This window comes from Syzygium oleosum, unplaced genomic scaffold (genome assembly GCF_021117445.2).
Source record: "Syzygium oleosum isolate NSW1041296 unplaced genomic scaffold, Sole_v2.1 Sole_v2.12, whole genome shotgun sequence".
NCBI lineage: Eukaryota > Viridiplantae > Streptophyta > Magnoliopsida > Myrtales > Myrtaceae > Syzygium > Syzygium oleosum.
The window spans coordinates 1,603,104-1,626,726 of NW_026607496.1; the positions used below are offsets into that span (position 1 = coordinate 1,603,104).

General features: G+C 40.5%; 3 protein-coding genes across 3 annotated transcripts; all 3 read right to left on the reverse strand.

Moving 5' to 3' along the window:
* Positions 1-2: 2 nt before the first annotated feature.
* LOC115677157 (uncharacterized) lies at positions 3-2,277 on the reverse strand. The gene has a single exon (XM_030600251.2). It carries the CDS (start codon positions 2,094-2,096, stop codon positions 333-335), a length of 1,764 nt encoding a protein of 587 aa, XP_030456111.2. The 5' UTR covers positions 2,097-2,277; the 3' UTR covers positions 3-332.
* An 11,166-nt stretch (positions 2,278-13,443) lies between these two features.
* On the reverse strand, positions 13,444-14,806 carry LOC115677159 (leucine-rich repeat extensin-like protein 3). Its single transcript, XM_030600254.2, has 3 exons — positions 14,635-14,806; positions 13,893-14,543; positions 13,444-13,782 (listed from the first exon to the last, which is right to left on the reverse strand). Exons 1-3 carry the CDS (start codon positions 14,711-14,713, stop codon positions 13,751-13,753), a joined length of 762 nt encoding a protein of 253 aa, XP_030456114.1. The 5' UTR covers positions 14,714-14,806; the 3' UTR covers positions 13,444-13,750.
* A 3,969-nt stretch (positions 14,807-18,775) lies between these two features.
* Positions 18,776-20,808, reverse strand: LOC115677021 (uncharacterized). Its single transcript, XM_056316649.1, has 5 exons — positions 20,749-20,808; positions 19,690-19,977; positions 19,451-19,594; positions 18,900-19,181; positions 18,776-18,781 (listed from the first exon to the last, which is right to left on the reverse strand). Exons 1-5 carry the CDS (start codon positions 20,806-20,808, stop codon positions 18,776-18,778), a joined length of 780 nt encoding a protein of 259 aa, XP_056172624.1.
* Between the last annotated feature and the right edge of the window lie 2,815 nt (positions 20,809-23,623).

Below are 23,623 nucleotides of genomic sequence, written 5' to 3' on the forward strand. Positions count from 1 at the left end.
GGTGCCAGAGCATGAGAAGATAATCGTCTCAGTCGTCGAACTGTCTTAAAAGGAGCAGGGTAGTATTAGTATATGAGCACTCTAGGTGTAGTTAGGAAAGAGTCTGCACATTCGGCGTCTATTCTCGTGTTCATAAACTTCATAATTACAGCCTGAAGATACTTTACAGTACTTGTTATCAACCTTCTGCAAAACAAACCACGCAATTATAAACGCGACGTCAAAAAAGGCTCTTAACTCGTTCAACCAAACAAAATTTGGGAATACACAAAAGTGCCTAACGAGCAAAAGTTACGGCTCCAAAGACTGCTTTGTGGAAGCTTAAGAGCTCCTCATTTCTCATGGGCGTTAACACTCGGCCAGTCCAGGAATTTGTACCCTTGAAGTGAGGGTGGCAGGTAGCTTTGCGCCGCCTGAGGATTATCAGGAGTATATATGTACCCTTTCCCATATCCGATTTCCTTCATCAGCTTAGTAGGCGCATTTCTGAGATGCAGCGGGACTCCCTCATTTTGCCCAACCGATTCTCTCACTACCTTCTGCGCAGCTCCTATCGCTCGATAAACGGAGATTGATTTCGGAGCCAAAGCCAAGTAGGCGGCGCACTGTGCAAGAATCACATTGCATTCTGGCATCCCTATGAAATGGCAAGCCTGGTAACAGGAAACGGCCTGATTAAGAGCCAACGGGTCGGCCAAACCAACATCCTCGCTTGCAAACCTGATCAATCGCCGCGCAATGTAAAGAGGCTGTTCGCCTCCTTCCAGCATTCTCGCCAACCAGTAAATGGCAGCATCCGCATCACTTCCCCTCATAGACTTGTGAAGTGCGCTAATTAGATTGTAATGCTCGTCTCCAGCTTTATCGTAAGCTAGGTGCTTACACTGAAGTGCCTCCTTCACATCATCCAGTGTAACGATTGCTGCAAGCGGACCAATCCCATTTTCCACATCTTCCAACAAATTGCCATCAGAGCTTTCCTTCACACCCTTCAATTTTGACCGCTGCGTGGACACCCGCATAGCAGCAGTTATGGCCGAAATCTCCAAGGCATTCAACGCCACCCGGGCATCGCCGTCACAATTAGCGGACAGAAACTCAACCGCATCCACCTTCGCCTCCACGTTCATATCGGCACTCCTCGCTAATCCCTTCTCCGAATCGCCTATCGCCCGCTTAAGGAGCGAGACTATGTGGTGGGGCTTCAGAGGGTTGAGAGTGAGGACCCTGCAGCGAGACAACAATGGCGTGATCAAATGGAAAGACGGGTTCTCCGTGGTGGCACCCATGAACACGATGCTCCCGTCTTCGATCACCGGCAAGAACGAGTCCTGCTGCGACTTGTTAAACCTATGCACCTCATCCATAAACAGCACAGTCCTCTTGTTACTCTTGGCTCTCGCCTTCCTCGCCTCCTCGACCGCGTCCCTCACTTCCTTAACCCCACAGGTCACGGCAGACAGAGAAATGAACCGATACACCGTGGCCCGCGAAGACGAATTCGTAATGGCCTTAGCTATGGAGGTCTTGCCCGTACCTGGAGGGCCCCAGAGAACGATGGAGGGCAGGCGATCGGCGGCGATCGCCGAGCGCAGGAGCGAGCTCCCGCCCAGCAAATGGTCCTGCCCGACCACTTCGTCGACGGTCCGCGGCCGCATCCGCTCCGCCAAGGGCTCGTGCGGCGACGGAACCTTCCCCTCCGCCGCTCCTCCGGGAACAACGGATTGCGGGTTCTGCGGCAGAAAGAGCCTGGGGCGCTTGGCATCGGGCGGAGTCGGGGTCGGCGAGCCGTCCCGCGGCCGCGCCTCGGTCCGAGGCGGAGGAGAAGGGGGCGAAGGATTGGAGGAGGGCCTGGAGTGGAAGTGGAAGAACCGGTCGAGCTTGGGCTGGAACGGCGGCGGGTTGGGATTGGGCCCAGCGTTAGGGTTAGGGCTGGCGGCGGCGGCGGCGGCTGCCGGTGGTGAGGTGGAGGAGGACGACCGCTGGGCGAGGATCCACTCGGTGGCCTGGAGGGTGGACTTGCCGCCGGTGGCAGCGAGCGCTTCGGCGGCCAATTCGTCGGAGAAGCCCATGCTCAGGAGCTGCTGCATCTCCATTTCCCTTCGCGGGTTTGTCTCAGCTTGAGCTCTACGCAAGAGGAGGAGGAGGAGGAGGAGGAGGAGAAGAAGAAGAAGAAGGGACTGTGTTGACGATGGCGATTGGCGACGCCATCGGAGACTTCTAAGTTAAGCAAGAAAGCAGAAGCCAAAAAGCACGAATGATAAACGCGGGAGCTATGCCGGTAAATTCACCTCTGCCGCTCCCGCTTTTTTAAAAAGTAGGATAAATACGTTAAAAGTCTTAAATCTGATTACGAAAGTATAGATGAGTCTTAAAATTTTCATAATATGTAATTAAATCTTAAAATTTATTATGAAAGTTAAATTAAGTTTTAAAATTTTTAAAAAATACAAACAAATCATAAAATTTGTTAAATTGATTCAATCAAGTCCTTTCATTGATTGCACTTTTTGAAAATTTTAGGACATGATTACATTTTCGTGATAAGTTTTAGGACTTGATATCATTTTTTGGAAGTTTTAGAACTCAATTGCACTTTCATGAAAAATTTTAGGACTTTTAATGCACTTATCCCTAAAAATTTCTACAAATTCTTCTTGCTTAAACTATTTTAGTTTTTCTTTTTGTTCCTCTCAAAAGATAAATATTGTCGAATAATTATATTTCTCGGGCGATGTGCATTCGACCGATATTATGCTTGAATTTCAAAAGTTTTGTCATTATACTTTTTAAGTGTAATTGTCACGTGATGTATTCAATACGTAAAACAATTTTCTCGTCTGTCTCGAACTCCTCAAATTCTTTGGTTCTCAGACCCACTCGGTCCCGAGTTCTTCACGTTATTCGAGTTATGCTCGCAACAGGAGAAACTATGCGCGGATGGGGATGGATTTAGGTCACAATTCATCGTGAAACGTACAAGGATGACTCTGTATTATACCGTTGACATTTGAAAATGATGTCGCCACAGAGTGTACTTTCAAACCACAAGAGTTTTTTTGCTGATTATATCATGTACCAAATTACGTATGAACCACGTTTCCTAATTACAGATTTCTTGCCGTAAACCAAGTGTGCGTTTGTTTCATTGAAAATAAGTGATTTGAAAAACATTTTCCGAAAAATGATTGCTTATATTGTTTTAAAAAATTAGTTAACGGAAAATATTTCATCATCGATAATAATCTATACCTAACTATTTTCGTGTGCGGTAAAAAAAAATTTCACTCATTTATTTTTCTAAACAATAAAAGCGATCATTTTTCGAGAAAATATTTTTCAAATCACTTATGTTCTACGAAACGAACTGTGACATTAGGAATTTTTCACGTTTTGTACTAATATTTAAAATGATTTTACATGATCGTTATCGCCCGAAGTCCGATATGATAGGAGGTTGACGCGTAAATTGATGGTGTAGTGTGACGGTAAATTATTAAATGCCGCCATATTAGTTGAAGAAAGGATTGATATGCTCGGAGTTTCATATTGGATGATTTTCAAGTTCTAAATTAACCGAGTTAAGATTTTCTCAGCATCCATTAGCTTTTCCTAGTGGGTTATTTTTCGGACTTGTTAGTATTTTGAACGGACACTGATTTCCTTGTTACAGATTAATTAGTAGATACTTTGGTAACATAGCAAAATATTATGAAAATCTTTTTATCGAATGAATTGACAATTTTTCCATTTGTGCTTATTTTTCCTATTTAACCCCCTCACACATTTTCCTCTTAAAGATATGAAGCTTGGTAGTGATGAGGTCATGCATTGACTCATGAAACTTGGCTTTAGTTTATTAATGATTGAAATGATTACTGCTCACACTTGGCCAAATGAAATGAAGCATTCTCTCTTCACATAAAGATATCTTCTCTTGGCTTATGATATCAAGCCATTTGCACCTTAGCTATTAGCATAGGGGCACATGAATCAATTTTATTGCAACACTCAACCCTTCATTTATTAAGGCAATGAATACCCTTATGACTCACTCATTCACTTAGCCAAGAAGAAGAAGAAGCCATCTTTCATTTGAATCAAAATATCTTTCTCTAGCTAATCTTATAAGGCCACTTGTATCCTAGCTATCTACTTAGGGCCACTTGAATCATTTCAATTGGAACACATACCCTTCTATTCTTAGGTGTAATGATTTTAACCCAAACTTATTGTCATGTTCCGGCCAAGACTATGACCCGTGGCATACTTGTGACTTCCTGTTAAATTTTTATCTTGAAGTTACGGACAAGCAAAAGCATATAATTGAGACAGTTACAACAACATTCAAACAACAGGATTAAAGCAGACAACAGGAGCACACCATATATTTACATGATACTTAGAAATTTTACATGTCAAGCCTATTTACATGCCCTTTCTTTTCTTACGGGCCAATAAATGCTTACATACCCGCTATAACAAAGGTTGGGTTATACCTAACCCCGCTACTGATTCCTCTTCAAAAAGTTCCTCCAAAAAGTGCTTTTCCCAAAAAACGCTTGGTCATTCCCAAGTCCAGTTGGTCAACTAGGCCCTGTCTGCGGCGGTCCCAGGTGCCGGGCCATGAGCACCACCGAACGGTCCATTAAACCCATGAAGGAGTCCGATCAATCTGCCATCCTCAATCCACTCATACCAGGCTTCGAACACATGCAGAACATTCTGTTCAAGGCCTTAATTAACCATAACTTGGGAAATGACCTTACGATATGCTCTCCCTTCGGCAGCGTCGATCACATCCACAATCATCTCCACAGGGGTTCCAAAACGGATCGGAGGACCCGTCATCCTATGGTTTTGAGGGAAAAACAACAGGGAGTGAGTAGTTGACTAAATAAGTAAATTCACTGATTTCAGATTATGAGGAATCAATTGTCATTAGACATGCATTCAACCTTACCACCCCGAGTATCGATGGCAGATCAATAGCAAAGATGTGCTCACCGTCCAACATCACTCATGATGTAATACAATTGCTAAGAAAACACAAAGCATGGTATTTCCATGAGGCACATGTCAATAAAGGCACGGAATTCATTCGGTTCATGCACCATGGCGTGCACACAAGGTGTGCGTTCCCTTTTTCTCTTCCGAGACGTGTCTATTGGCTCATGCTTTGCTTATATAGACAACCATACAAACAAAATCGCATTAAATAAGTCCAAGCATGGTTCAGGATTAAACACTAGCTAACAACGTATTGGGTCATCCTATCCCAAGATTAGGGAATCTACTTACTCTACTCGACAAAGCGAGATTTTGTGGGGACCAAATGGTGACGTAAGAATGAAGTGGTGATTGGCGTGATCAAGAGGGAACCGGTTGGTGGGGTAGGCGTGGATGGTGATGGTGTGAAAAAAAATGAGACTAAGAGGGAACCAAGCCTATTTATAGTATGGTCCACTCATAGTTCTAATGAACTAAGGCCGAAAATTCATAAATGAAGGACCTTAAAGTCTAAGCTTCATTATGATAAGGCCTTGAAAGTCTATGGCCATAATTAAGCTTACATCTCTCAACTTGGTTTCCAAGTTTCTACCTTAGGGTCATTAGACCCTACTAACTCATTTAAGGCCTAAACAAATCATGATGATGATGATGATGATGATGATGATGATGATGATGATATATATATATATATCTATCTCTTCCCTTTGGCCGTGTGCCTTCTTATTTGGCGTGAATGATAGTATTGGTCCTCAAGAGTCAATTATAGAAGTCTTCCATAAGATTCCTATCTCTATTATTGGGGTCTTCTTGGTCAAGTTTTATCATTGACAACTTTCTAAGGGAGTTGTCAATTGTTGGTTCTATATTTCAATTATGAGACAACTTCCAAAAGAAGTTGTTAATTTGTCCTATAGTCCATAACTTCTCCCTTGAGCGTGAATCACTTTCTAAAGACCACAATTATTAGCTTATGCAAGACAACTCCATTATTGGGGGTTGGTCTTCATTATTGACCAACTTGTTCAAGAAGTTAGCAATAATGCACAAATAGACAAGTCACAACACATTTCAGCTTCTGCCACCACATGTAAAGCCTCATTTCCCCCTTCGTGTGACCTCCAATGAAAGTTTAACATATCTCATTTGAAAGCTCAAAATGTGCACATTAAATCACCAGAAGATCTCAAGTCCAAATTCCCAAGGTTTCACATGAGAAATTGTGCATCTTTGAAATTGGGTAAATCTAGGCAGTTTTGCACAGTAATGGAAATTCCTTCAAAATGAATAGTAGATGAACTCCGAAAATTCTAAAATTTGGACATGTTATAAAATACACCTGGATAAACATTTCTCATGAGGAACCAAAATCCAAATCTTTCTGTAAGTGTCTCTTTTAATAACCCAAACACAGACTAAAAATTGCTCGTTGGAACAGAACCGTTGTTCCTCAAAATTGGTTCTTTACCATACTTAAGAAATCTCGAAAAATTCTTAAATTTTTATATGTTGTAGAGGAAGAAGTCCTCAGGAACTTTTGAGAAGGAAGTTTGCTCGAACTCGGCCCAGAAAAGTTGGTAGAAAATTGAGAAAGTGTAAACATCACAAAACTACCCATTCTTGGCAGTTTTCCAGGGTCCGAAAACTAGGCTTTCGAATTACTCATGTCAAATCCAAAAATTATAATATTAAAATATGTTAAACTTCAAGATATTTGGAACAACTTTGAAGAGGGACATTTTTGGAAATTCGATCCACAGTTTTCCACAAAAATAACAAAACGAAGAGGTACAGAGGAACTGAATCTGGGTTTTCCAAAACAAGAACAAGAATTGAGTCCAAATGGGAAAATAACCAAATTTGATTTAACAAAACTCATACCTAGTAACTTGAATGGACATACAACACCCATTTAGAACTCAATTCTAGCAAAATCAAGGGTATTAGAAGATTAGAAGGTTTATAAATGAGTCTCATCTCCTTGCTTAGTTCTAATGACACTTCCTTCTTCGGACACCAAATTTCACTAAATTTAGTTAGGCAAAGAACTAAGGTAATCAAGGTTTCAGGTGTCTTAAATGATCGACCATACTAACCGATCTATACCCGACCCTCAGATCGGTCCGTACACTAGTCACATTGCCATCTTCTTTTGGTCGTCTCGGTCCAAATTAGGGATGTTACACTTATCATTACTTTTAACCTTGATTATCTAGATTCATTTCCTTCGACCTATAAAAAGACCTCCATATGTCTTCAAGCTTACAAAAGGGAATTTCAACTTGTTTTTGCAAAAGAGGGAGATCTTTTGTCGCTTTCTTCTTCTATTTTCACATTCCAATCTTTCGTGTGAAAGGAAAGATTTTATTCGTATGTTATAAAAGCTTCAAAATTCCATCTTTCAAGAGTTTACGAGCTGATTTGGTGGATTCTATTATCTTTTCTTTAACTAGTTTGATAAAAAAAAAGAAAGTTGTTAATCTCTGTTTACTTATCTTGCTTTGAAGGTGGTTAGGGCTTTGAGTTGTCCAAGTCTTTAATTGAGGTAAGTGACAACTCTAGGCGCTAAGCTAGGTTATTCTAATGAGTACTTGACTTGGTTGGTTGATGGTTATTATATTTTGTTTGCCATCGTTGTCAAGTGTAGGTAAACTTTAATGATGATATATGAAATCTTTGTGTTCACTTGAGTTGGATTGTTAAGCTTAGGAGGTGTTTGATGGATTGTCTAGGAAGTGTTTGATGGTTTTCCGAAGGGGTGTTTGATTTTCTCTATGATATGATGACAATTTTTGTGTGAAAGATATGAAAACAATGGATACTCAACTTGAAAGTCATATTTTTGTAATCTGATTAAGTTACCGAATTACTAGCTAAATTTTGTCGATTGATTGGGTTGTCGATGATCACGTCATCGATTAATTGAGCTGTTGATGTTCACGTTGCCAATTCTCTAAGAATGTTATCATGGGTAGCATCAAAATGAAAAGAGATAAGTGTGTTATTATTACTTATGTAAGTGATGCATGGAAAAGACATGGCGATTGTATTTCAGTAAGGATATGCATAAGATGATGTCGTGTACCGAATGTTGATTGTGAGAATGGCTATGCATGAAAGGATGTTATATGTTGAATGTTGATTGTGAAAATGATGGGGTGTATTGAATGTTGATGTTAAACATGTTCATGTGCATTAATGCTGCATGATAACATTGACTATTGAAGAAGAAAAGTGACGTCGTCCACGTGATGGTGGTGATGTTGCCCTATAGTTGGGACATCCTACTGTGTGATCGGGATGCCCTGGGGAGTGTTTCGGGATGCCTCGGGAGTTAAGATGTCCTGCGTTTAAGATTTTGTATCAGTATGGCAGGATGCTCTGTGGGCGGATGTTGCGGGATGCCTCGGAGTTGAGATGCCCCGCGAATCGGGATGTCCTGTCGGATGTACGGGATGCCTCAGAATTGAGATGCCCCGTAAATCGGGAAGATCCGCGAATCGGGATATGATGAAATAATGAATATGATGCATGTTCATGAATATACATATATGCATGTTAATAAGGCACCAAATGATACTGATGCATCAAGAAATTATATGCTGTACGTGTGCATTGAATAGATAATACCATGCATTCGTGTGAGGCACTTGCAAAGAAGGTAAGGTGTGTGCTCATGCATTGATTATGTTGGGGGAAGAACAGCAGAAGTGCCAAAAGTTGCGTACGGAGCTCATTTTGGTGCCAAAAGTTTCAAACGGATCACTTAAGTGCCAAAAGTTGTGAAAAACGATCACTTAAGTGCCACATCGCCGGAAATCCGACGTGGCATTTTTTTATTAATTTCTCAAGCTGATGTGGCTCGCCGGAGGCTGATGTGGCATTTCTTTTCTTTTTTTTTCCTTTTCTTTCTTTTTCCTTTTCTTTTCTTTTTTTTCTTTTCTTTCTTCTACTATGGCCGGTGGCCGGAGGCGGGCGTCGCCTTCCTCCGGGCGAGGGCCGGCCTCGCCCGGAGGAAGGCGACGCCTCGGCGAGGCCGCCGTGGCCTTGGCGAGGCTCACCTCGCCAGATCAGCGAGGCCGGCCCTCGCCGAGGCCACGGCGGCCTCGCCGGGCCTCTCCCGCCGTGACTTTGGCGAGGGCTCGCCTCGCCGAGATCCGGCGAGGCCGGCCCTCACCGAGGCCACGGCGGCCTCGCCGGGCCTTGCCCGGAGGAAGGCGACGCCTCGGCGAGGCTGCCGTGGCCTTGGCGAGGGCTCGCCCCGCCGGATCCGGCGAGGCCGGCCCTCGCCGAGGCCATGACTGCCTCGCCGGGCCTCGCCCGGTGGAAGGCGACGCCCGGCGAGGCCGGCCCTGGCCGGTGGCTGGCCTCCGGCCACCGGCCATGGTAGAAGAAGAAGAAGAAGAAGAAGAGAGAAAAGAAAAAAGAAAAGAAAGAAAAAAAATATTTAAAAAATTGAATTATACACGTGGAAATGCCACGTGTCATTAAAATTTAAATATAAAAGCCATGTATTAAATTTGGTCGGAATTTCTCGCCGTTGGCACTTAAGTGATCGTTTTTTCTCCGATTTGGCACTTAAGTGATCGCCGGCGTAAACTTTTGGCACTTAAGTGATCCGTTTGAAACTTTTGGCACCAAAGTGAGCTCCGTACATAACTTTTGGCACTTCTGCTGTTCTTCCCCCGATTATGTTGCTCCGAATGTTTGTGATTATTATGCTAGGACGGGTGCAAAGGTAAACTCCTACTTTAGACTAAGAAATTTCATTTAATGAACTTCGGCTCGCCCCTTATTTTTCAGTTTGTAGGATGGCTTCCCAGACATGACGATGGAGGGGGCGAGATATTATTAGAGGCTATCAACCCCTGAGTTGATGGTGGCTCGCTTTTGGGTTATTGTGAGAGTAGCGGTGTTGGTAGACCCAACCTTCTTCCCAAGACTATGTATTATATTGTGATAATAATTGCTGGTGCATGTATAAAGTTGAAGATATCTATATTATGAAACTTGTGCGATTTTCTTGTTAGGGATGTTGTGAAATATTTGTTGTGCTTCCGCATGAGTAATTACAAATATGAGATAAAATTAGAAAGGACACGTGTCGCACGTGACGTTTTGGAGCGTCACACGAATGCACCCCACATCTTTGCATAATTTCCAACAAAAGTCATATGTAGCTAATTGCAAAACTTTCTGTGTCGAAACTCATGAGCACATGCACAATGGGGAGGAGGACTGATCTTGGATCACAAGACCTTCAACAAAAAGGATTTCAGCTGAAATTGAAGTGACATTCATTGAAACCTGCCACAAAACAATGTGTAGCATGAGACAGAAAGAAGACCCATATGTTGACATCTTCTCAAATGCATGATAAGGTTTGTCCTTTTAATAAGAGATTGTAATGCACTTACTTGGATCCACGGTGACCAACATCGCCATCCCCCAAAATCGTAAGTCCCTTCGGCCTCCTCCTCCTTCTACCGGCAACTGTTGAAGGCAAACGAGTCGTGCGACAGCAGCGTGGCCGGCTGGTAACAAGGCCCGGTGGGCTGCATGGGCTTGCAGCTGGCGTCCGCCCCGCACGTGTAGCCTATAGCCACTTGGATTATCAAGTCCAGCACCGTCGGCTTGGCCATGCACCAACAGCATAGACTTGGCTTTTAGACGTGGATTTTTCTTATAAAAAAATCCACGTGAATTTTCTTTTTCTAATAAAAAATCCACATAGAGATTATTATCTAATTAAAAAAGTCACATAGGACTTTTGGCCAAAATTTCTCGCCGTTGGTCATTTTTTCTCCGATTTGGCACTTAAGTGATCCGGTGAAAACTTTTGACACTAAAGTGAGCGCCGTACATAACTTTTGACACTTCTAGCTTCCTTCTCCCTAATTAAATGTATTTTTTTTATTGCAATTGGCGATGTTCGCATCTATCATTGGCCATTTATCATGCTTTGGCTAGTTTTTCATCAGTTTCGAGGTCCACACTTTCATTTTTCTTTAGAGCACAAGATTCATGAAGCCCATTTCTATCAACAAATTGACTTCTGCTGGATGCAAAGTCAAGAGATGTTCCGAGATTGGTTTGCTCCTACGAACAACGAATTGGCTGGAGATTCGGAGAAAATCCAAATAGCCGGACGCTATGCCGTCGAGCTATGGAAAGCTATGATCTCACCGATGATAATGTGGAATTTATGTGGGTGTCGGAAGAAATTAACTCCCCAAAACACAAATACTGGTCACTATTTCATGACATTATCAGCGGAAACATGTTCCCTACCGTACTCGGGTATATAACTAAGGCATCTAGTTATTATGTTGATCATGATCGATACAAGAGATCACCTCTCATCGATTTTCTTTTTTCCAGGTGCTTAGATGTGATGGGTCCTAGTGTACCGAAAGAGCTCACCGCATATCGATTCTCGACATATGCCATCAATGTGCTTTCATATTTTTCATAAAGCCAGTGACCCGTTGTTCTCAATTCATCAAAAAGGGAAAAATTTTGAAAATTATATTTATGTGATATTTACTCAATTTTTGCATCAACGGAAAGCTCACGCCCGATATTTTCAATTAATCAAATTGAGATAAATAGTGTCTCATGGAAATTGGAGCATATGAATCAAGAATGATAAACTTTATCACTCAATAAATCCCTAATTGACACGATGAAATAGAGCATGTTTAGGATTGAATTCGTTATTGTTTGTGGATGATTATTTCAACTCCTAGTTGTTTGTGCACTGCTTCATCCATGATCAAATGCCATCGTGCTTGTGAATCTTAGTGACAACCACTCTTGCTTGTTCAAATGCCTTTCGAACTGATCCGTTTCCATTGTAGATATCCTCAAAGAGTAAATGTATTTCATGGGCAATGCATTTTGTGATCTCCGCTTTTTATTTACTTTGAAGTTGTGCTGTATTTGTTTGTCTCTACTAAAAACGTCTTTGGAAAATGCTTTTTTTTTTAACAGGCTGACATTTGTTAACTGTGAATGGATCAATGGTTGGTGAATGTACTTGCTAGAGGGTACTGTGATGAGATGAAGAGAAAGAATAAGCCAATTGTTTTGTATCGTCGCACGGTTCGACTCTCTTTTTTTCTAATAAATTCAATTGTTTTTTTTAAGGTTAAAATGGTTATTCATTTTGATTATTTTGGTATGCAAATATGCTTTCTGGTCTACAGCAAGGTCAAGAATTGTCCGAAAGTGATCCATCCTCGTCCGTCTTAATGGAAGATGACGAGGTAAAAATGTTAGGAGCACACTCTGATATTGCAATTACAGCAAAAGAAACCCTTGCAAACTCCTCTTGGGGGGGACATGTGCCTATCTATAACTCCTCGGCGAAATTCGTAATTCATTTTACCTTGTGCAGGCCGTACGGGATCATTTCTTCAAAGACGCATAGGAACTGCTGAAGAGAGGCAAGGTAAGCATTTCTCCTCCGACCGTCCATCCAAATCACAGCAACAATTTGGTTCCAATTTCCAAAGCACCTCATGTATTATCTGCAATCGAGATGCACCCAGTAATCTTTTCCAAAATTGAGGTGTGATTTTGTGCTCTGTCAATGTAGGGATACAGGGTCGCTGGGTAATGTGGCGCATGGTCATTAAAGGTCGTGGTAATGGGTTGAATACCGTCGCAGTTATTTTGATGAAGATCCAGTTTACGTTGGACATAAGAGAATTTTTTTCCCCTTGTTGCTATCAGCACGCCAAGTATATGTTTGCAAGCTACTGGATACTTGCACTGATTTGCGTGGCATCTTCATTGAATCACCACAGTATTTCCTTGTAACTTGCAGTACAGGTTAAGAATTTTGTTCGACAGTTTACCTGGTTTTGATTTACACTATTCAACTTAGAGTTCGCATTTTATCAGTAGAAGGAATTGGCTCTGCATTTTTGTTATTTCCCTTTTGCGGCGGCTTTTCCGAATTTAGCAGCTGAGGCATTTAGGGAAAGCATGCTTAACAAGAAAAGTTTTTGAGTTTAAGGGCACTTGTTTACGTCATAAACCCTAATTTATACGTATCATATAAAAAAGCTTGTGACTTCGAAAATTGGAAAATTCATGTAATGTTAATTGCAAATTGGGTGACCCAAGATCTAGCCAAAACAGAGAAGGAATAGAAAGTTGACCGAGAGATGTTTACTGACATTTACTACTAAAATATGACTAAAATGAAATTATTGTTGCATTGAGATTGAATCGAACTCTCGTACTTCGACGAAGTAAGATGCATTGCTTTGAGAAGAAAACATTACTGTCTCATTTTTATCTTGAACTCCTCAAATTCATTGGTTCTTAGACCACTCGGTTATGACTTCTTCACCTTAGTCGAGTTACCCTTGGAGCAAGAGAAATAATGTGCGGATAAGGATGGATTTAGGTCGCAATTCATCGTGAAACATACAAGGATGACTTGGTATTATACCGGCGACATTTGAAAATGACGTCGCCATAGGGTATACTTTCAAACCACAGGAGTTTTTGCTGATGTTAAAAGAGTTTCGGACATATTATGTACCAAATTACACATAAACCACGTTCCCTAATTACATCTTTCTAGCAGTAAACCATGTCTCTGCATAATTTCGAACAAAAGCCATATGTAGCTAATTACAAAACTTTCTGTGTCAAGACTCATGAGTACAAGCACATTGGGGAGGAGGACCGAGCTTGGATCACAAGGCCTTCAACATAAAGGATTTCAGCTGAAATCAAAGTGACATTCATTGAAACCTGCCACAAAACAATGTGCAGCATGAGACAGAAAGAAGACCCATATCTTGACATTTTCTCGGATGCGTGTTTAAATTTGTGTTTGTAATAAGAGATGGTAATGCGCTTACTTGGATCCACGGTGACCAGCATTGCCGTCCCCCCGAAGTCGCAAGTCCCTCCGGCCTGCTTCTTCTGCTGCCAGTAACTGTTGAAGGCGAACGAGGCGTGCGACAGCAGCGTGGGCGGCTGGTAACAAGGCCCATTTAGCTGGATGGGCTTGCAGTTGGCGCCCGCCCCGCACGCGTAGTCCATGGCCACTTGGATTATTGAGTCCGGCACCGTCGGCTTGGCCACGCACCAAACGGCATAGACTTGGCCTTTAGGCGGTGCCGGCGAGTGCACAACAGGGGGCGAATAGAGCGGTGGGCCAGGGGTGAGCTTGGGCGGGCTGGGCCCGCGACATCCCGGTGGGCTGTAACTGAATTCTGGTGGGCTTGGGCTGGGGTTATACTTCGGTGGGCTAGGCATTACGGCAGGCACACTTGGTGGTGGAGGAAGTGAACCATACGGAGGAGCAGTGACAAGATCATGTGACGGAGGAATTGGTGCTATCGAATCAAGAGGTGGTAGAGAGAAATGAGACACTGGGCCAGGAGAGTTAAATGGAGCACCAGTGTCCGATTCACATGATATTTCCAGCATCGTCCCCGGTTGAATTACCGAATCGTCGGGGATTTCCCGACCTCGAAATTTCGACGTATCGAACCATTTTCTTGCTTCTGCAATACGTGAGAATAACTTGTCATATTATGGCGAAAGTAGTGTCGAATGAGCGCTATTAGCGGGAGGAGAGGGCAAGGACATACTTACCGCATAGCATGAAGTTGGAACCACCCGTCGCGATGATGCACGCGACCAAAATGCTCGACAGGAAATTTCCAAACACCATTTTGCGAAATTGCAGCAGTGTACTCAAAGCCGGGACTGAGTTGCTATTTGTGAGTCAATTGGTTTCTCGTGTGAATAGATTCCATAGATCTGCGATGAAGCAAATGTATATATACAGGACTTTAAAATGGAAGGAGCAGCATCATTCTTTTTGTCTGCTGCTTTTTCCACGTGAATTCCGGGGACACATACATAACATCTGGGGATAGATCAGCTCAGTGCGAAACGGGAGTGATTTTAGGATTGTTCTAGTGCGGGTTATTTTTGTTACCTTTTCCTCTTTGTACTTTGTACCTATGTGGAATATGTGCTTTGCTTGATGGTCGAGAAAAACAAGAAACTGGCTTTCTATGTACTTTTTTATATTTTGCTTGATTTTCACTCTTTCTCTCTTGAGTTTGAGTTTGCAATTTGCGTGGGATAAACTGAACAGCAGACTTAGCTTCTAGTGCATCTTTGTTTCTTTGAAAACCAGGTGATTCCTAACAAACAAAGTATCGACTTTGTGAGTCGGCTCAGCTAGTAATATTTGAACTCTCTGCACATCAAACCCAGGTTCGAATCTAGTTGCGAGCAGTTCTCTTTGGTAGGCGATACGTAATTTCACTATAAGATTTTCTAGACCTGTTGTACACCCTAGCTTGACATGTGGTAACCTTCTCTCCTCCTAATTTTTTTTTTTAATAAAAAAAGCATCAACTTAGATGGCAAGAAGTTTGCTCTTCTGCTTTTTCTCGAGTTCAAGTCTTATTAAGTATCCAGAATACATCAGGTTGATATGGGACAAGTTTTTTTTTGGTCGAAGATATTGGACCAGTTCAGCTTCTGAAAAACCTGACTTGGATACCACCTAATCGGTATATGAAGAAAAAAGTGATCGGCCTAGTGGTAAAGGGCTCATTGTTCTGCCACAAGGTCATTAGTTCGATTCAAATCGTGATTGAACTTTTGAATAGATCATACTGCGTTGCCTAACAACAACATGCCTCGTGTAGAAAGATTTTTTTAGCCACTAGTATCTTGGTGGAGCTACAGTGATGAGTTTGTCAACCTCAAACTTTCGGATTGCGTGTGGTACTGGGTAACTGTGGCTCAAATCGAATATTCCGTAAGTGGGTATAAAACCCTTATAATAATATCCGGAGGGGATCACTAGCACTGGTGGCCCCTCCCCAACCTTCTCACTATATAAAAAAAGAGGGAAATTACACAAAACACCCAGAGTTATGATAGTACACATTTGTCAATAAACTTTCAAGTGTTATATATTACCCCATTAACATTATGTTATATTTTACATCAACATGTAAAATGTACATGACTTTAATGGGGGTAAAAATTAACTTTATTCCCGTAATTTTTAGGAAATCAATATTTCACCCTTGATTTCTAAAAAAAAATTAAAAAAACAAAGAAAATGTAGAAAAATAAATTAACTAAAACATTCATATCAGAAAATTGAGCATGAATGGAAATATTAACAAATAGAATAAATTTTGATCAATAGACAAATAGAGCTAATAATATATTTTAGGAAAAGAAACACAATTAAGTAAAATGGACAAAGGCCTCAATGACACAAAGTTCAAATTATAAAAATTGGTTACTCCAAATGTATCCAAATGGTCAATTGATGAAAATACTAATATCTAAAAATATCGTCTTGAATTTTGGTTAATCATTTCCTTTTATGAGTTGAGGAAAAATTTTCCTTCTATAATATTTTTTATTTTTATTAATCTTAAATTTGTTACATTAATAAACTCTTTAAATATACATAGTGAGTAACCTTGTGCTTTGACAATTTTCTGTTATCGAGGCCTGCGCTTTTTACTTAATTTGTGTTTATTCTTTATCTAAAAATATCTTATTTAGTTCTATTAAAGTGACTATAATTTTTAACAAAAAAAAGTGACTATAATTATTGTTTAATATTGTTACTGATACTTAGTTTATCTATTATTCGAATTCCAATTAGGTGGTTTCCGTAATATTAAAAAAAAAAGGAAATTTATGATTTAAAAGCTACAGAATTTGGAGAATTGGCATTTCTTCCATATAGCTACGCAAATTAAATTGGCCCATCTATGCTTTGCAATCAATTTTGTCTTATGAAAGGAGATGGGAAAATTTTTCAAAAGTTCTAAACTTATTGTACTTTTGCCAATTCAATCCTAAACCTTTCAATTTTGCCAATTAAGTCCTAAACCTTATCAAGTTTTGCTAATTGAGTCCATCTGGCTTATTTTGATCGGAAATCACTGACGTGGACATTGGCAGTCTTGTGTGGTGCGGCCAACTGACGTGAACAATTTTTAATAATAGTTTTTCTAATTTTTTTATTAGTTTTTATTAATTTTTTTCAATTTGCTTTTCTTTCCTTCCATCTTTTCATTTTTTGTTTCCCTTAATGGCCCGCAAGGGTCGCGGCCCTCGCCCAAATCTGGACGAAACTGCCTTGCCAGCCTTCACTACGCGGCCGGCGAGTGAGTTACTTGAAAACCACTTACTCCACCAATCGACGGTTATGCCCCTTCTATTTCTTCAAACTTACCGCTACCAGTTACTTTTTGTATCTACGGCTCCACTATTTGATGGTTGCATCGAATTTCCCTTTTAACATATAACTCTATCTTCGTCTTTTGCCAATTGAGTCGACATTTTGCTCCGAAACTTGGTTATTGTCACCTGGACCCTCTGTCGGCTAAAACCAGTATTATTGTCAACTAACCGAATTTGCTGACTACGAGCTTTCAACACTTCGCCAATTTTTTCTCTGTCACGTCTTGCTCAGTCTCTTCAAGGTCGTATTTATTCCGGTTGACATCTAGAGAAACACAAGCAACTTCTGTTTCATTCCGAGATGGAGGTATTTGCGGACTACTCAGCTAAGGGACCTTGGTTTCAGCACCTCGGACTGATTGTACGAGATGGAAGAACCTAACCCTAGTCGCAAGAAATGGACTATGTAATCGCCAATTGCATGACTTAACACATGTCGAGCAATCGGCTGTAAGTTGATGGACGGAAAGATTTAAGTCTACTTCCGGTAACTTTGATGATCGAGGCATGTCCTTACTTGCGGACTTTTGTGTTAGAAGTGGGTCTTCGGACCTCTTTAAGTCTTCATCTATGTAGACATTCGACAGAGGTGGTAGGATAGGAGAGAATAAGCCAAGAAGCCACTGTTAGAATCCTATTTGTGTGTGCTCATATGGGCAAGTTGTTGTGATATTATGTGCTTGGTATCTACTCAATGTGTCAATCCTATATTTGCAAGTGAAGTCTTCCATTGTCATTCACCAACACAACCGGTGCCCTACCATTTGGAGAGCACACCTGGCTGCCAAAAAGAAAGGAGACGAGCTCAGAAGAATCTGAGAGTATGTAAGAAACGTAGCTAAAATTGGCCCAAACCACCCTATTAGACCCGGCACTCATCATCACATTCCCATGCCATTTAGGGTGGTCAAAATCGGTCGATGTTTTGAGAATAACCAGATCAATATGTCTTTTGACTTTAATGTTGGGGTTGTAAGTAATATTGCAAGTACTGTATCATTCTGGATCCAGAGAAGTATTACACGGCTATTGTATTTGATGTCCAAAGTGATCCATCTATATGTGTACTTAATGTCCATTTCAATGTGCTAAGGCTGAAAATTTGAAGTAATTTGGCATGACATGCAGCAGTAACTCACCTGCACGATGTACTTCGTGCACATATGGCAGTAACTTACCCCCACGCATTTGTATTCTTATGCGACCAGGCGAATGTTTGTACCAAGTGAAGTGCACTATAATTTAGGCACACGACAGTATCTGCTTTTGACTAGATTAACTAGACCATAACTAGATAAATGCGTTCTCTTCCTCACTACCACTTTAATCACCAACGAAAAGGGGGAAACACAAGAGAAAGTTAAACCAGAAACCAGAAACATCCATTATTTCACGGCCTTGCCGCTTCCCATATTGGGTAAAAATGCGAAAGTGTCAATTACATAACTTAAAAATCCGAATTAAAAAATCTGGAACAACGAATTATTGATAAAAAAAAAACTTATATCTGCAGTTGAAAAAATAAGTTTAAACAGGGCAAGAGGATTAGGATGCAGAATGATAGCCAACCATAACAGTACTGCGGATGCCAAGTGAACGAGAATTTGGTTTCGTTAATTAATCACCAGCTCGATTCTTGAAGGTAACTTTCCCTTAAACTGTTGCAGAGCACGTTCTCTAGGTTCCTTAACTTTTTTTATCTCGTCCTTAAGATATTCTTCGTCACAGGGATTCACCACTAACTTCTCCATAGCAATGGCATTGTCAATAAGGTAATTCACTAGTTCGAGATCACAAGGTTGACCATAATAATTGAAAAATTCAGCCTCCTTTAGGTACCAATGGGGAGGTCCAACAACTCTTTCTAGTTCTCTTTGCGTGCATAGCATCTCCCACGGGTACGTCAACTTGACAAAAGAAGAATGCCGTGTATTATTAACCACCACAAGATATTGATACATTGGAGTATGTCAGTGGAAGAAAGAACTTGCAAAAGAAAGTAAGTCCATGTGGATTGTCACGTGGAGCTAATACTAATGACAGGATGTCCCAACAACTCACCCATAAGCAGAGAGTCGAATAGGATCAAACAGTCGCTTGGCTTATCATATTCTATCCTACTACATAATTATAATGCCTAAATAGTTGAAGGCTTGAATGAGACCCGAAAACCCACCTCAAACACAAAACTCCGCAAGCAGGGACATGCCTCGATCACAGGAGTCAATGGCAGTAGACTCACACATCCTTCTCCGTCAACTCTCAGCTTCAATAGCTTGACACTTGTTAATTTAGGCAGTTGACGAATATGCAGGTTTTCCTGCATATTAGACAGAGAGAGAATCAAAGACAACAACGTAGATTGTAAAAAGGAAATAACTTACGAAACTTTATGAAAATAGTTGGTGCTCTTACATCGGGTGAATCAGAAAATTGAAGTATGAGAATCTGCAGACAAGAAAGACTCGAAAGTTGAGACAATGTCACATGCAGAAGCACCAAATAAAATCCTGTAATAGACACCTCAGACAGCTGGGGGAGCTTGTCCAAACACAATGGAATTTGACGTCCCACGAAAGTGAAGGACACAAGGTCCATGTCATAAATCTCAACACATTCAAGATTGTCACAACATGCTATGTCCAAGTACTTCAGCTTCAGTGATTGACCAGAAACTCTAAACCTATTCAAAGTAGGAGTATTCTGCAAAACCAATCGCTCTAGAACCGGGCAATTGGTAAGCAGTTGCTCAATGAATTCTCCCTCCACAGTTACTCGATTCAAGTAGAGCTATGCCTAAATTCAACATGCCAAGTTCAATGCCAAGAACTAGAAGGGTTCAAGCCAAAATTACTTATACCCAAAGCTCGTTGTGAACACCCTACAACAGCATCCATAAGTGTCTCATGCCCTAACATATATGGCAAGCGACTAGGATCACAATCATGCCTAAAATCCTTCACACTCGCGGGCTCGAAATCGACTTGGAGAATTTTGACTTGTCTTGCCAATGCAAAACCAATCCACCGATCGATGTGAGATTTATATGAGTTATTCCACTTTGACAATGCAAGACATTGTCCACCCATTCCACATATCTCGCCCTCTCCTTTTCCGCCAACTCGGGATTTTCTCTCATCTTGTCAAGTAAATCAGACCAGTTGAAATCAAGGTTGGTGACCTGACAAGTAGACAAATGTCTCCATCTTCTGGAAAGAAGAAAGTCGCTTGTGCTTCTCTAGATCTCAAAAGAGATAATATAAACCCTATAACATCCTCGGGCAAACAGCTGATCCGATCCTTTGGATTGAGTTTCACCAGAAGAAAAAACAAACAAGGTTAGAAAAACCTCAATGATAATCTGAGACGTTTACATGTGTCGTTGGCTTAGGAAGAGAGAGAGAGAGAGGGTGGGATCTTCTTACGACTAGTTCCAAGCTCAAAAACGAAACTTTATGCAGCAAAACTCGTTACCTTGTCTGCAGATCCGTCTTCGGATTCAGAGCGAAGCCTCTTTGGAGGTGGAGAATCCATAGACGCCGACAATAGTTCACCTTCATTTCGTTAAAAGCCCGTCTTTATATCTCCTTTTTCTTTCCTCGTTCCTTCTCAGATTTTAGGGAATATTCTCAGAAACCCCTCCCATTTTCGATATCTTTTTTAACCATCTATAACGATTAACATTGTGGAAATTGTATTACACAAATAGAAATATTGTGAGAAATATATTATCAATAATGGCATCTTTAGATTAGCTTTTATTTTTTCCCTCGCCCAGTGGCCGGCGAGCTCCGGCAACCCTCGTTGGTCAGGTACATAAAATGAAAAGATATAAGGAACTAAAGAAGAAAAGGAAAAAGAAAAAATCAATAAAAAATATTTTTAAAATATATAAATAATATTATTAAAAATTGTCCACACCAGTGTCGGTCGTGCCACGTAAGATGATTGGCGCCCACGTCGGCGATTTTCGGCCAATATTGGCCGGTTGAACTCACTTGGCAAAACTTGAAAAGATTTATAACTCAACTGGCAAATGTTTATAATTGAATTGGTAAAAATGTAATAAGTTTATGACTTTTTAAGTAATTTTTCCGAAAGAAGATATATTTCTTATGCTACAAATCCGGTTCCCAATTTCTTAATGATTTCAAATATTCAACTCCCATGTTTGTCCTCAAGATCAATCCTATGAAGACTCAGATATGTTTTGTTGTCCTCAAAATCAATCGTCTTCATTACATCTTATTTGTAATTTGGTTCCATGGCATGCACACCAAATTCTCCATCGGGTTCACCTATATTTGGTCATTTACCAATGTGGAGTTCAGACAATCAAGTACAACGTGAGATACCGAACGCATATGTTCACTCCATCACAACCATAGGTGCAATACGTCCTAAACTTTTTTCGAAGGTGTAGTCAAGTACCTTCGATCATTAGAACCGAAAACCGGGTATGTCTCGTTGGAAATTGTTTGTTTTGACAATTTAAAGGGTTGCCGCATATGAAACGTTTAATTTCACTTTTTCATGAATGATTGATTGAAATATTTGGAATTAAATTACATTAGATATATATCATTTTGTACTTTCGGCACTCTTTTTTCTTCTAAACCTTTTTATTGATATTGTCGAACCATGGGACCATGTTTAACCGTCAATTTTTCATCTGGAATGTTGGAAATAGTTGAAACCACAATTTACGACAGAGTGCAAGAGCTTAGTGGCCCAAGGATCGTCTGTCTTTTACGAGTTCACAAGTTCAGATCATATCGTTAGCGAATCTCGGCTGGCATGTATGTTGGGCATTTGATATTGTCGAACCATGGGACCATGGTCAACCGTTAGTTTTTTCATTTGGAATGTTGGAAATAGTTGAAACCACAATTTATGACCAATTGCAAGAGCTTAGTGGCACAAGGGTCATCTGTCTTTCACGAGATCACAAGTTCGGGTAACATCGTTAGCGACTCTCCGCTGGCTTGTATATTGGGCAATTGTTACCTCATATGAAGAAATTCTCGATTCTTGGCACATCAGCAAGACTGTGGTGACTGAGTAATTAATGTTATAATTAAATTTTTTGCAATAAATATGAGACGAGACACCTATGAAATGACCTAAGAAGTCGATTGCTAACTTGTAGACCTGTCAAAATAGGTCATAAACTCATTTCTTAACCCATATATCAATAAATGAATCATAACTGAGTTAGTTACATTCACTAAATGTGTCATAAATGGGTACAAATATAATATAAGTGTTAAATAGGTCGTGAATGGATTTACAACTTATTTAAACTGAATTCGTCTCTCTCGCCCTCACTCAATATCGCCCTCACTCACTCAGCACCCTCATCTCAGTTTGGGTTCGAGTTTTCCTAAATTGAGTTAGATATGGAAGTATTTTAGCAATATGGATTGGGTCGGGTATGGGTTGGGTATGGATTGGGTCGGGTATGGATCATTAGATTTTCATTACATGAAAATGAGTCAAAACAGGTTAAATGGGTCTATTTGAGTCGGATCATTTTTCGACCTGACCCAAACCCAAACCGATCCACCCGTTTGATAGGTCTACTGACTTGTAACGAGCACTCCCCATAAATATCCATGAATAAAGGAGAAAATAGACCAAAATTCCTAAATGTCAGGCCCAAAGCACAATCAAATCCCAAAAGATTCGTAAAAAACACGACCAATTCTTGATTGTCTTGAATCTGGTGCAATTCCATCCTCTCAACCGTATGTCAACCATTTTTGCTAACGCGGCACGATAGAAATCCAAGGTAAAGAGATGAAATTGCACCGGATTTAGAATATTTAGGATTTAATTGCACTTTTTAAATTGTTTGGATCTAATTGTACTTCAGGCCAATAGTTTAAGGATCAATACCATAAAAAATCCTAAACTATACTCACTGTGACATAAATACCCCGAACTTCTTCTTTTTTTTTGTGCCACTAAAAGCCCTAATTAAATTTGCCCATTGTGACACAATAGCTCAAATTTTTTTTTTTGGTTTAACAATGTGACAAATATACCATAAATATATCACACATGTATAAGTTTGGGCTTTTTTGTGATTAAAAAAAAGTTGGGGGTATTTGAGTCAAAGTGGACATGTTTAGGATTTTTCTTGAGAAATTTTTTTTTGAAGTATTTGTGTCACAGTAGGTTATACTTTGGGGTTTTTTTTTTGTGGTATTTGCCCATAGTTTTATAAAGTTATTTACTTTTTCTTGGTAGAATTATAATTTTATTTTAAAAAGAAATCAACCCTTTTATTTTTATTATTTAAAAAAAAGGAAAATACCACCAAATGTCACGCTCCGTACCCCACGAA

Excerpts from the sequence above, each read along its gene's own strand:
- LOC115677157 (XM_030600251.2), bottom strand. The coding sequence starts at position 2,096 with ATGGAGATGCAGCAGCTCCTGAGCATGGGCTTCTCCGACGAATTGGCC.
- LOC115677159 (XM_030600254.2), bottom strand. The coding sequence starts at position 14,713 with ATGGTGTTTGGAAATTTCCTGTCGAGCATTTTGGTCGCGTGCATCATC. Across the intron at positions 14,544-14,634 it reads TTCCAACTTCATGCTATGCG|AAGCAAGAAAATGGTTCGAT; the intron begins GTAAGTATGTCC and ends CACGTATTGCAG. Across the intron at positions 13,783-13,892 it reads GCTGGTCACCGTGGATCCAA|GTTTCAATGAATGTCACTTT; the intron begins GTAAGCGCATTA and ends GTTTTGTGGCAG.
- LOC115677021 (XM_056316649.1), bottom strand. The coding sequence starts at position 20,808 with ATGGATTCTCCACCTCCAAAGAGGCTTCGCTCTGAATCCGAAGACGGA. Across the intron at positions 19,978-20,748 it reads AAGACGGATCTGCAGACAAG|AATACTCCTACTTTGAATAG; the intron begins GTAACGAGTTTT and ends TTGGTTTTGCAG. Across the intron at positions 19,182-19,450 it reads TGCGGAGTTTTGTGTTTGAG|TTGACGTACCCGTGGGAGAT; the intron begins GTGGGTTTTCGG and ends TCTTTTGTCAAG.